Source organism: Phyllostomus discolor, chromosome 13 (genome assembly GCF_004126475.2).
Source record: "Phyllostomus discolor isolate MPI-MPIP mPhyDis1 chromosome 13, mPhyDis1.pri.v3, whole genome shotgun sequence".
Classification (NCBI taxonomy): Eukaryota; Metazoa; Chordata; class Mammalia; order Chiroptera; family Phyllostomidae; genus Phyllostomus; species Phyllostomus discolor.
In genome coordinates this window covers 12946189-12959913 of record NC_040915.2, presented here as the reverse complement: position 1 = coordinate 12959913, position 13725 = coordinate 12946189, and the positions used below count along the sequence as shown (strand labels likewise).

At 35.0% G+C, this 13725-nt stretch overlaps 1 protein-coding gene across 1 annotated transcript; it reads right to left on the bottom strand.

The window, feature by feature from the left end:
* Window positions 1-2582: 2582 nt before the first annotated feature.
* Window positions 2583-11739, bottom strand: LOC114509189 (IgA inducing protein). Its single transcript, XM_028527361.2, is given in 2 exon segments — window positions 2583-2870; window positions 2872-11739. Coding segments are annotated over 2 exon segments (162 nt in total). The 5' UTR covers window positions 2923-11739; the 3' UTR covers window positions 2583-2759.
* Between the last annotated feature and the right edge of the window lie 1986 nt (window positions 11740-13725).

The window sequence follows — 13725 nt, the reverse complement described above, 5'->3', positions numbered from 1 at the left end:
GCTGACAGAGAAATTCTTGCTCCCTAGGGAAGGTCTGAGGTATGAGCAGGGCATGCAGGGCTAGCCAAGATTCTAAGGATGGTGGGGTTAACTGGACAACCCTGTTGGCTATACAGTGGGGCTATCCTGCTCTTCTAAACATTGCAACATTCAGTGAGTGTTTTGTGACATTTTTCTCACTGCCAACCTAAGTGCCAAATGACCTGATTTGAACAACTTAAGATGAATGAAAATCAACACTGGTAGGAAAACTGGAATGACATTATTGGAAATGCTCCAGAGATTTGCAATATTAAGGTGGAATCCTCATTTCCAGGGGGGAAAATGGCTCCTCCTCCTCAGGTTCTAAAGAGTGTGGGGGATAATGCTGAGGTGAAAGCAGTTGTGACGTGTGCTGGCCTTGAGGTTAGCAAGCAGTCAAAGTCTGAAAAAGAGATCTCTCTTTACTCGGATCCCGAATGAACAGAGCCGTGTCCAAAACCCAGTTCCCCAAATCAAAAAGTCTTGTCTGCTTAGAAAGTTGTTACTGGAAGTGGGAACAAGGACATTTCTAAAAACCATGCAAAAGAGCTAAAATAAACGACATACCACATACTTAAATAAAAGTTAACATCAGCAGGAGGTGAGGGTAGGAAGATATTGACAATTATATCATTTTAGAAAGGAAAAGAGCTAAATAAAATGACAAATAGTTCTGTTGAACATGCTGGGCTCCTTACTTAAGGAGTCCCTGTGGCTCTACAAGCCTCACCCTATTTCACGTCTGGTATATTTCCCTGCAGCCCTGTATTTGGAGTCTTTAAAAGATTAAGGCGACAGGACACTTAGGAAGGGGCCTGTCTTCTGGCTTTTCACCTCCTATATGTAACTGCAAATAATGGCTAGAATTTCCCCCAAAGCTCCTGTACTTGAGAGTCCTCTTGAACGGAGACCCAGGGCAGAAAGGGGAATCTAGTCTCCTAGATTCAAGTACCAACCTGTCCTGAGTGCTCCCCAAAATCAGAGGCACTGAAAAACAGGGAAAACGAGTTTCTTAGCACCCTACCTACCTCCCCCAAACAGTGGCACACTTTAAGTTTTCATATAGCAACATTTCTACATTATTTTTTATTGGAGTTGGTGGTTGTCAGATGTGGAAGCTAATCCAATAGATAGTCTGCTATTCTCTACAAAGGGACTTTTAAAAAAAATTTATTGATGAGAGAGAGATCAATTTGTTGTTCCACTTATTTATACATTCATTCATTGCTGCTTGTATGTGCCCTGACCAGAAATTGAACCTGCAGTCTTGTAGTATTGGGAGATGCTCGAACCAACTGAGCTACTAGCCAGGGCAAGAGGAGATATTTTAACAGGAAAAAAACCCCAAAAGAATAACAACAGTTTCTTGGGATTCACCTGGGGAAGCCTGGAACTGTGATACTGTGAGATACTTCAATGGTCATGTGTCAGTTTTTAGAATATAATCACTGTCATATACATTTAAAATAACACTGAAAAATTTTTCCATAGTGTAATTTTTGCAAGAGCCCTACTCCTGCAATTACTAGTTTGAAGCCTTCCCATATCCAGCCTGAAGGTAAATGAAAGCACCAGAAAAGTTAAAATGAGAAGAATGCCACATATAAAACTTTCAACCCCATTCCTAAAGATCAAGGAAATATCATGCACCTAAAGCCTCCACTGATTTTTGAGTTAGAGGCCAAAACTGGGATGGTTCTTCCTGGTCATATGATCTAATCTTCTATGAAAAGGTCCATTAAAATTATTCTGAAGGACCATTCTGGTGCCACATTTTCATCAGTAACTTTATTCACTGTCTACCACTCCACTCACTAGAAAAGCAATTTTAAAAGATCTTATTTTCAAGCACAACTTCTGTTTTCTGCAGAAGATACTCTTCATCTTCTGTCATATTCACTTAAAAATAATTTTAAAAGATTTTATTTATTTATTTTTAGAGAGAGGAGAAGGGAGGGAGAAAGAGAGGGAGAGAAATATCAATGTGTGAGAGAAACACAGATCAGTTGGCTCTCGCACACCCGCAACTGGGGACCTGGCTGACAACCCAGGCACGTGCCCTGACTGGAATCAAACCTGCAACCTTTCAGTCTGCAGAACGATGCCCAACCCACTGAGCTACATCAGTCAGGGCATCATATACTCTTTTGTAACCCTTCCACTACGCCAAACCAACTTCAAATTTAAAACAACGGAAAACAAAACCTTCCATTGGAAAAGAGGCATAATCTACGGGGCAAGTTTTTCTTTCTCTTCAAGTTGTGATAGCTAGATTAAATCATGCCACCAGAGAATTTTCAAAACTGACTCAAGAAGCAAAATAAGAAAACAATTCACATAAAATCTTTAAAAAATAAACAAATTTGTTTGAAAAAATTTTTCCAGTGTGTGAAAGCGCACTTAATGCTTGCAGCCAATTAATTATCAGGTAAGTATACCTGCCACTGAGTGCTAAAAATGGTTTCCATCTATCAAATATTTAAAAGACAAAACAAAACAAAACCAAGAGCAACCAGACCCGTGCCCCCCTACCCCGCAAAGGCACTGAAACAAAAGACTGATCTGTTTATATAGTCACATGAAAAATAAACATCTTTATTTTTTGCCTACTTTATTTCATTTTTTCAAATAAAATTTAAATCTGTACAAAGTATACTGTTACAGTATATATTTTGTAAGAATCAATGCCTAAAAGAATCACAATACTTCAATAAGCAGTACAGCAGACCTTGCTAGTTTCAGCTTTGATATTGAACAAACTCAAGCCAGCTGATGCACAACACATTTGCTTGGTTTCCACATGGTGAGTTCCCAGCACTGAGATGGGAGAACATGACAGCAAGTATGGTTTATATTACAGCCTGACACACTGCGCTTCTTCGTGTGATAATAACTGCACATATTAATACAGAATGCTCAAATTTACTTTTTAAATTGCATTTGCTTGTTTCTTAGTTGGCAACAATTAAGCATTCTTAATGGGGTCCCCAAACAGTGCAAATTAATGATATTCACTGTATAATTGGCACATCTCCAATAAGGATTAACTTGTAAACTCAAAGAAGAATATCACAACTTTGTCCTAAATTTTAACTAATGTACATCTGGTCCATTTAACCAAAGTCATTTTGGAAAGATATTAAAGAATAATTCTATTTCTGAAAGGATATGTTTTGACCATTCTTCAAGAAGATAAATTTTTAAATTGTCATTAAAATGTTTTACTATAAAAATTTTACAAACTTGATTAGAAATTTCAAGATGATTCACAGCAGACAAATACAAACTGTTTATATTCCAACAGTACCTACTTTTAGACTTTCAAATAGAGCACAACCATGTCAGCTTGTGTTAACTAAAATTCTGAACAATGTACTAAATTTGTCAGTGGTGCTGGGTCTAGCAAGTGTAAATACACAGTATATTTTAATGAAAAGAATTGTCTTCTTTATACTTTATTTGTTTTCCCATAAGGAAACATTAATGTTTACATTCTTAATAAAGTTAATCTTACATCAGAATATAATTAATACTGTCAGCAACAGGAACCACACACAGTAAATAAGAAGCACATTTAAAATAACTCTAAATTCACATAGATTAACATTTGTTGGTTAATAAAATATCGACAGTATTACAATCTTACAATATTTACAGTAAGAAAAATCTAGAGTAATATATACCTTTCACAGCAGGATTCCTCTTTTTTTTTTTTAATTTCTTCCAGTTTGGGATTGTGTATACACAAAAAGCTCAAATAAAGCAACTCTGCAATATAATCTTAAAATAATGGCTACTGGGGGAATTTCTATCACAAACCATTGAAAATAATGGTGACTTTTCACGGAGTCTGTGGCATCTGAGAACCCAGTTAATTAACCAAAGTCTTGCTCAAACCAGCCTCAGTTACCCAGATTTAAAGCTGCAGAACTCCGGCCTTCCCTGACCTACTGAAAACCCAACAGATTTTCTCAAAATGCTCTAAGAAAAAGAGGGAAAATAGGTTTCAGCTCACACCTTATGGCTAGCACATTCCCCAACTTATGCTAAAAGAGGGCCAATTTCATCCCCCAAAGCATTCCAAGAGTTTAACCTCCAACTACAGGGTACTTTGAGACCAACTTACTCATTCCTTAACTCTTATGCAATTAGGATAAGACATGAACTTGGCCTATATAATACCACCAGCATCTTAGAGACTTGGGACTGGGCAAAAAAAACAGACTAGGTTGGCTTGTATTGAGATCAACAGGGAAAATGGAAAGTGATGCACATTTCCAATTAGAATGGCAAGAAGACCCACATCCCTAAACTGGAATTTTGCCAGGGCATCAGAGTTAGCACCCCCTCTCTGAGTCCACAAGCAATTTAGGATGTGTGCTCTGGGGCCTCCTCCAAGAGAGAGCAACTACAGTAAGTAACACCATGTGGGACATTAGTTCAGTGATGACTCCCAAAAAAATGCAGATACAATCTGAAGCTGGGGCTGTCCACAGCACCTGAAGGCACTCATCTGAACTGTGACTGGTCCCAACTCTGCCTACTTTAAGAGATCTGATGGGCACAGAGCACTCAGGGATACAGCTGCTGGCTACTTTGGACTCTAGATCTCACAGGTAATCAATAGGTATCAGAGATTGAATTAGCAAACTGTACCATAGCTCCTTAAACAGACACTGTCAGGTTTGAAATCAGGTGAAGCATGGAATCTTCAACTGTCAGGTCTCAACATCAAAGTGGGAGTCTTCCCACATCAGCCAAGATAATTTGTCAAAACCTTAGAGGAGTCGGACAGTTTTTCAAGTTGCAAGTGATTGAGTAGCTTACTTATTTTAGTCAAGCTGGATTGGCAAACCAGACTGATCTATTTAGTTAGCTTTGTTTTGATTCTTAATGTATGTGTAAACCCAAAACTGTTGTATTTGGGCTAAATACACTGACAGAGAAAATTCAAACAAAAGTTTTCAACAAACTTCTGTGGCATTTTCTTTTTGGAAGTCAATGCAAGATCTAAAGGTATTCTACCCAACAAAGTCTGTTTAAGTGTTTCATGTTATTTCATTTTTGGTCCTATACAGAATGCTATGACTTCTATATAGGTCTGAATGCTGCTCCATGTAGATTCCTTCTGTATATCTAAAATACATACTTTTCAGTAGTTCAATACATGGTTAATCTTCCCACAGAGGAAGATTTTCGTAATCACATGTTGCAAAGTAGAAAAACATCTCCTTTCTAAGAAAGGAAATATACTTTCCTATTGTACACTTTTGAATAAGCCCAAAGGCATGCACCAAAAATCATTATTAAAATTAATACATGCACTAAAATGGTGTAGAGTTACACTTAAAGTGCTGCTTCTCAATTTTTAAATTTGGAGAAGACATCTGTCAGTTGTTGACTCAAGATCTCCCCCCACTCCACCCACCCCACTCCATGGCATCGAGAGAGAAAAGTAAGAAGTATGCATAATCTTTAAATTACTCTTTACATGGGGAAAGGACAGATATAACAGCTATCCTAATTATAAACTGGATTCCCAGTTTTAATAAAACCAATATTTACTGGTAAAAATTGTCAAAGCTAATACATCCAAAGAAATGTTACTAGTAAATAATGTTCTACATAGAGAATAATTTACTTTGGTTTTACGCACTTTCTCAAAAAATATACTGGTGTCCCATATATCACCAAACTGATGTGTTCTAGCAAAGTTATAAGGCAAATCTTTTTTTTCCCTAGTGACATTTTGTTTTCCAATAGACAAAACTAAAAATCTTTTGGTGAGGAAGGGGTTAAGATAATGGCTAACCCCTTGGCATCCTGAGCATTGTGGTTTATCAACTCTACCCTGCTAGAAGCTGTCAGGCACCCTGACCCCTGCCTTGAACCAGGAATGGCTCCCATGTCTAGAGATGCCCTGACTCCTTATGAATAGCTCTCAGAACCTTGCTTCTTTTTACCTTCTGTCTGGATGTTAAAATGTCTAATAAAGCTGGTTGCAATGTCACATTTTGCTAGTAGGGGCCACCATCTAACAATAATTCCAATCTGAAATGTTTTAGGCCAATAGCTAGTTCCTAATTTTATCAATTAATTGCATACAAATTTTCTCTATAGAGTTTACTTAGAGCAGAGATCCTTTAACTTGCTATTTCAGAAGATGTGTGATGCCCCTGAGGTTGTTTGCAAAATTATCCATGTGCATTTTTCTGGGGAGAGGGTCCATCACTTTCATCAGATTATCAAAGGTATTTATGACCCCAAAAAGGGGTTACAACAGGTACTTAGAGAGATACCCGTAGTTCATTTTATACCAGGATTGGGAAATGGGGGCAGAAAACTAACAATGGCCTCAAAAAAGGGGGGAGCCAAATTGCTAATCTTTTCCCCTTATACATATTTGGAAAATAGTGTTTCAAATTAGGAAAATAATTAAGCTGAATTAAACTCTATTAAAAAATAAAGCCACTTTCTAAAAATTTTCTCATTTTCCATATATGGTAAATTTAGTCTCCAAGAAAAGGTTTGGAGACTGGACTTTTCTCTTTCCCCAAAGGAAATTCATACATATAATGTTGATCATCATCCACATTTAAAGTTCTGACAACATAAAACTTAAGACAACTCTAATTGATGCAAGCCTTTGCTTTATGATTTTGAGTAAAGGTATCTGGAATCAGATACAGATCTGTCAACTCATTTCCCAAAATTGGTCCATATTTAGACAACTACTGGGCACAATTCTACTAGGTAAGCCTAAAATCTGAACAATGAAAATTTAACTTTCTACCCAAATTAAAAACAAAGCCAAAAGGTTCCAGCCACAAACATCCACACTATGTCAGAGGACTTTCTCATTTCAAATACATCACTGAATTTTCAAAACAATTTACAAACATAAGATCCAGAACAACTAGCAAAACATGCTGAGAAGAGCATGTCAAGAATTAAAACACTGCCCCCTGCCCACCCCTCCCAATCCAGAAACACACTCAGGCATTCCAAAAAATAAACCAGATCTAAAGAGAGGCCTCTCACTTGCTGGGTTTAAGTATGAAGTGCCTAAAAGGCTATGGGAAAGGGAATATAAAATGAAATAATTAAATAACTTACAAAAATAATTTTAGCCAAAACATTTCTGTTCTATTGACAAAACCATCGACCTTTTTTTATTTTTTTGCAATTCTGAACCTGTGTTGCACAATCTCACTAAGACAAAAAATATGTTCACACGTACACTTTTTGTTCTCTTATTCTTTCTAGAGCACATCTTGAGGTTATAAGAATGTCTCTAGTTAAAATAAGTCTCTTATCCCTTGCCACACCCCCTCAAAAAATGAGTCAACCTTGAATTCCAAAAAGGAATATTCATTTAATATAATTCTTTCTATACCAGTAATATCACATAGATCATGAGAAAACTCTATGAGCATTATGGAAAACTACATGAAAGAGGGAGTGCCACTTGCCACCCACTTCACTTCCAGATTTTTAAGCCACAGCCAGCTAGACTCAAATCTCATTGACTTGAGTGAAAACAAATCACTCCAAAACCAGTCCATCTCAGGCTGGAAGTTGGATCTCAAAGAATATATATATTCATTCATATATATATATATATACACATACACACACACACACATATATATCTCAAAGAATATATATATTCATTCATATATATATATATATATCCTAAGCTTTCACTTTGTCTATTCAAATAGCTTAATAAAGCTCACATTTACAAAGGATTTTATTGGCAAATAAAGGCCCATATTAAAAATTTCATCAAAACAATTTTTCTACATAGCTAACACTAAAAAATATTTTCTTGGATTTATAAAGCATATTTAATTGCATATAAGCTTGCTTTGGGTGGGATATTGAAAACATAACTCTAAGAAATCAGAAAGACTAGAAACAAAAGTGAAAGTGACTAGTCTTAACTTCCAAAAAATCAAGTGCAAAGGTAAATAGTGCAAATAATGAAAACTAGGAAATTTATAGGCAATTTTACAGAGTTTTTCCTGCTTTTGCACTTTTACATATTGACAATTTTATAAACCCTAACAACTATGCAGCATGGAAATGGGCTATTATTTATCTCCATTGGCTAGACTCCACGGAAGCCTTACAGAGACATTTAAATCACTGGTTCTTGACATGGATTTGGGAATTCACTTCTTTTCAAACAATTACTAAGGGTGGGGGCTATTTAAGAAGGCTCTGGACTGACTTGTAACTGTATTACAATTTCAAATCCGATAGATAATGAATTGGGAAAATTATACTGTCAACTCCACAAAATGTTATAAAAACAATTCTGATGTTAATAAACTTGACAAAAATTACCTTCCAAATACAAAATCAAAACCCCTCATTTAGCTATCTTTAAAGAAATTTTATCACTAATGTACATAGATTTGGGTAAAATTAAACTTGAAAGTAATCTGTCAAAAATCACTAAGTCCATACTAAACTAGAAAACATGAGTTAGTCTAAATATACTTGAATTATGTCACTTTAAAACATTATAGAAATTATTTATCTTAAATGACTTAAAATGCTTTGGGAATATTGGGAACAGAAATCTAAACACAATCAATTCACTCTACAAAGGGCATAAGAACTTCTGAGATGTACTAAATTATATTACCAATATCTTCCACCACTGAACTCTTGGAAATTCTACAATTTTAAAGTAATAGAGGTGAGAGTACAAACTTGAGTTTGGGAGGGAGTTATCTAATTTCATAAATGTAGTATTCTGAGGGTCTCATAAAGTTCACAATTTAAATGGTTCTTAGGATTGCAAATGTAGAAGAAACAGGAAAGATACCTATATTGCAATTTAGTATTTTTTTTTCTGGTTTATTGTCCTCTTCTAAGAAATTCAGGTGAACCAAAGGCTCAAGATTCTGTAAAAGCAAGGCATAATAAATACACTGTAGATCTCTGTGGAATCAGATGATTTTGATCTAAGGACCATTTTGAAAAGTAAAGATAAGCTCAGGAGAACAGATACTACATATGATATATATTCCTGATAGTTTAAAAATTATACCTGCAAAGAAGTTTGAAATTTTATCTTCTCTAAAAGTAGTAAGTCCCCAGTACCAATTTGCCATGACCAGAAAAGTTGCCATTCCACAATTACTCTACTAAATTTGTCCAGAAAAGGAAAAATCCTATACGTGAAAACATGTTTGTATAATGCATCATCATCATAACATCTAGTTACAGGCCAACAGCTTTCTCACAATCAACAAGGTACCCATTTTCTCTGGCTTTATTGAAACTTCTTTAACAAAGATCAATTTCATTGCTCTTAGCCAACAACTCTTATTTAAGACTCTACCTTCAGTATCTTTTCCTATCTCCAATAAAAATTTCTCCCACTTTTCCTCCAAACCTTTCCCTTATATACCTCTCACACTCCCATACTCAAACATATCAAACAGCTCTCCCTTTTCTGCTCTCAGATTTCCAAACCAGTAAGTCTCAGCCCCCAGTAACTTACCTAAAATACACATACTTTTACTCTCTTTAATTTACAAATTTCTTAACGAACAATATTGCTATCTTTCAAATGACCAGCTTCAGACTATGGGGCCAACACCAGTCATAAAAACTGCCTGATTACCTCATAATACAAAAATGTTTCTGGGGTCAGTTAGCTGTTAAGGTAGGAGTCAGCAATTTCTTTACTTCCTTCTCAAGGGAGAATGCTTTAGTGCCACTGGCAGACCTATGACAAGAATAATAAAGGAGAGACAAACAGGAAGATGGGTGAAAGAAAAAAGCCAGATGTATTTGTCAGGGAGGTAGGTCACATGCCACCAACAATTACCTACACAGGAAACTGTCAACCCACTCCAAGTCAATGGGAGTTGAACCCAATCCCAACATGTGTCTAATAATTCATTAGCTGATGGCCATTACTGTTGGACTAAATCAAAGTGAATACATAAGTCACCTGTCCCATTAGTTTGACTGCCAGTTTACAATAAGGACATCTTTTCTTAAGTCCTCTTAGGATCCTTCTGCATTAATCCAGTTTAGACCAAAACACATGCTAACAAGAGTATTTCCATGTTTTTCAAAATTCTAGAACATAAAGATTTGGTCCTTGAACTTGGAGGCCTCTTGAATTATTAAAGTACACCCTAAATCAAGAAAATTAAACTCTTTAGTTTAAAATTTTCCCATGAAATGCTATAAAAATTTAATAAGCAAATTACTAATAATCATTGAAACAAAGTATGTATTTATGAAAGTGCAAAAATCTTGCAATTCTAAAATGGATAAAATACTTTTGATCAGTAATTTTATTTTACATAGAGTATCACCACCATGTTTCCACCTGTCAAACAAGACAATTTTCCACAAAAGCAAAGCACATTGGTAAAAGAAAAAAAAAAAAGAAAGAAAGAAAGAAAAAGAAAATACCAAACATACTATGGGGACAAAATAAAAATAAATGAGTAGCCATGAAATTCTTTTTAAGAAAAATGTTTTTAACACGTGACTTCTGCCACAAACTTTACTAAAGATGTAAATTGCCTAGACTATTCAACATCAAACCTTGATAATCAGTTTAGCAGCTGAAAGGTGACAAACTGTTGGCTTGAAACCAATCATCTTTCACTTTTCATCTGGTTGTTCTTGCATCAAGAAATTCTACTTGACTCATGCTAATTAATGCCAGTTTAAATGATCTTCACTTAGCCCAAAATAATTTATGTTCAAAAAGAGCCTGTCAAATGGCTTAGGCCTTGAATTTAGGTTTTGTTTTAGGATCAATAATTTTTCAAATATTAAAGTCAGATGTTCTTAAAAATATATTATAAATTCTCTATAGTAATTAATGCTGTCAGGTGAAAACAATAATTTTAATAGCAGTGGTCACTTTAGTTTTATAGGGTACTTCATTATGAACGGCCTATATTCTAACTTGCAATGAAAACAAAACAGAAATACTACAATGTCTGATTTAAAAATAGGTAAACTTCAACAACTTTGCACGAATAATTTCAGTATATTTATTCACTTAAGCAACTCCAATAAATTTTTTCTATTCATTTCACCCTCCTGTGGAAGTATATATATCTCCAAATTATTAAGATATTCAAATTTAGGGATAATCAACAATAAATGTTATATTCAAGAGTTATCACCAATTGTTTCAAACCTAGGTTTTTAGCTAAGATTCCGTTGTTTTAGCATCCTTTTACTTAGAAAGCAGGATCTCATTCTGGTATTGAAAAGACTCTGAAAAGGGAAACGTCATTAGATTTGGTATCTTATGTTTTTTTGGGGAAAAATTTCTAAAAATATGTTCACATGTATAATAAAATGAACTGTGGAGCTATGAAAGCCACCAGAGCAACAATTTCAGAAATCCCCATTCTAAAATCATCTGGAATGTGTAAGTAATATATAAAAAATTAGTGGGAATATGAAGAACAGAAGGTGAACCATCGAGGAAGATAAAAATAATCATGTCCATGGTAGGGTCCACCATGGTTGGCAGATAACCCAAAATGTCATAAAAGTGTGTTTAGAAAGTTTCAACAGTGCCAAATGAAAATGTTAAAGCACAGACACGGTGAATGAGATAACCCCCACAAACATCAATTTCAATAAGAAAGCAGGAACAAAAACATTTGATGTAAGCATCTTTCTTAATATACCAAACCTTAACTGTCTTAAAAATTACGTGAAGTGCTTAGGCCATAGTACCCACCCAGATTCTCATTATCAACAGACTTATCTTTTCCCCTCCCTTCCACCCAAATTTAGTTCATTTTCCTGCAGTAAAGTACAGCATTCCTATAGTAATAAGAAATGAAAACAGTGAGTACAACTGATATAGATCCATTGACTTTTATTACAAATGTACTTGATCACTTGGCTTCAAAAAGTTTAAAATCAATACCCTATTTTCTGTATGCCAGTACAAAGCAAACTGTTTTACAAATTAAATACCTAAAAATTTGACAAAAATATTAAAATTTGATGAAAAACAATTATAAAAATCCTTAATCTCTCTTCAAAAAAGGAGGCAGTCTTCCCAGTCCTATTATACAATATTAATAATATTCACCATTTTTAGAATAGGTAGCTAAATTATATTTTTCTGTTAGCATACAAAACTCTTAGGCTAATAGATTTTATTTGTATATTCTCCAGTTAAGTTTGTGAATGCCATCTGATTGCAATATAATCTACTATCTTTGAGTCCTAATTTACACTTGTTTAATAATTTGCATAGTTTAAAAGGGATAAAAGTTATTCTACAACTAATTTTCATAGGCTATTACAGTGCTATTTTTCAAGGCAATAAGTATTTGCTCCCAAATGAAATTATCTGTCTTCTTTAGGCAGGGGTTAAAATTACTAGCAGCTTTCTCCATTACCTGAAAAATCAAATTGGAAGTTATCCATCTCTCGATATGACGACCTAAAAAACACACTGATATATTTTCCACTTTGAGTCAAATTTCAACCCCTGCATGGGACAGCTAGAAAGTGAGACTTTCAAGGTTTTTTATTTTCCCTGTTGGTTTTGGTTTCTACTCTCCATGGCTTTTGAGAAGCTGGAAAAGTCTGTCTTTCCTGACTTGTATTATTGTTTTTTCCATTTGGCAAATATTCATCTACCTCCAATCTTTATCTAGTGGAGGAAAAGCCGACATGGCCTTTCTTATAAACTTCCTTTGTTGTCAAAGGCATGTATAATGATTTCTACAGTTCTGGTTAGTTAACTTTAGCTCCCTCTGTGGCTGGATGACTGCTGCTTCTAACATCAGCATGATAAATAGGAGGCACAAATAAAAAGTAGCTTAAAAAAAGATTTGGTGATTTAAAAGAAAAACAAACAACACCAAACACACACACATATATATGAGCATTTTAAATCTGGTGGCTGATCTCTAGATTAAATTACTTGACAGTGTCTCTCATTTTAAAGAATGTCAATATTGCAATGCATTTCAAGTTTTCCTTTATACTTAGGCAAATAATAGTTTAACCAAGCTCTTGGACCTTAATTGTAAGACAAAGCAGATCATTAAAAATAAGGCATACTTGTCAGGAATTAAGTTTTGTTTGCTTGTTTTTGGCACATTTGATCATACTGTCGTCTATGAATAACACATATGGTCAAATATACCACTCATTTCCTTTTTTTGTTTCAGCACAGAGTTTACCAACTAGTAAAATAAAAACGAGGAAAAACTCCAACATAAAACACTGAAATATAGACCTTGGTAAAGTACCGAGCACCTGGGGGAAGGGTGGGGAAAGGATGAAATAGGAGAGGGGAAGAGGGAAAAGGTTTGGGAGGGTGCTTGGGGAGGTAAAGTGAGATGCATAAAAGAGCATCTTTACAGTCACTTTAGTCTTTTCTATGATCATCTCTTAAGTCTTAAAAGATCTGCATGTGGATTTGGTTTTAAACCCACTGACCATAAATCAGACAATGGTTTCAAAATCTTAGTAAGATTGTGTTTAACTGTTATAGTGTAAAGACAATTGCACAATACGTGTGCTTCTTGATCCGGTAGGATTCCAAGCAGAATCTGAAGTCTATAGGTAGAAAGGCTTCACTTTAGGTAACTCTGACCCTAAGAAAACCTCATGAAAGAACTCGCATCTCAAAGAAAGGACACTTTGCCTAAGTTTGCTGTGTTTTTGTTGACC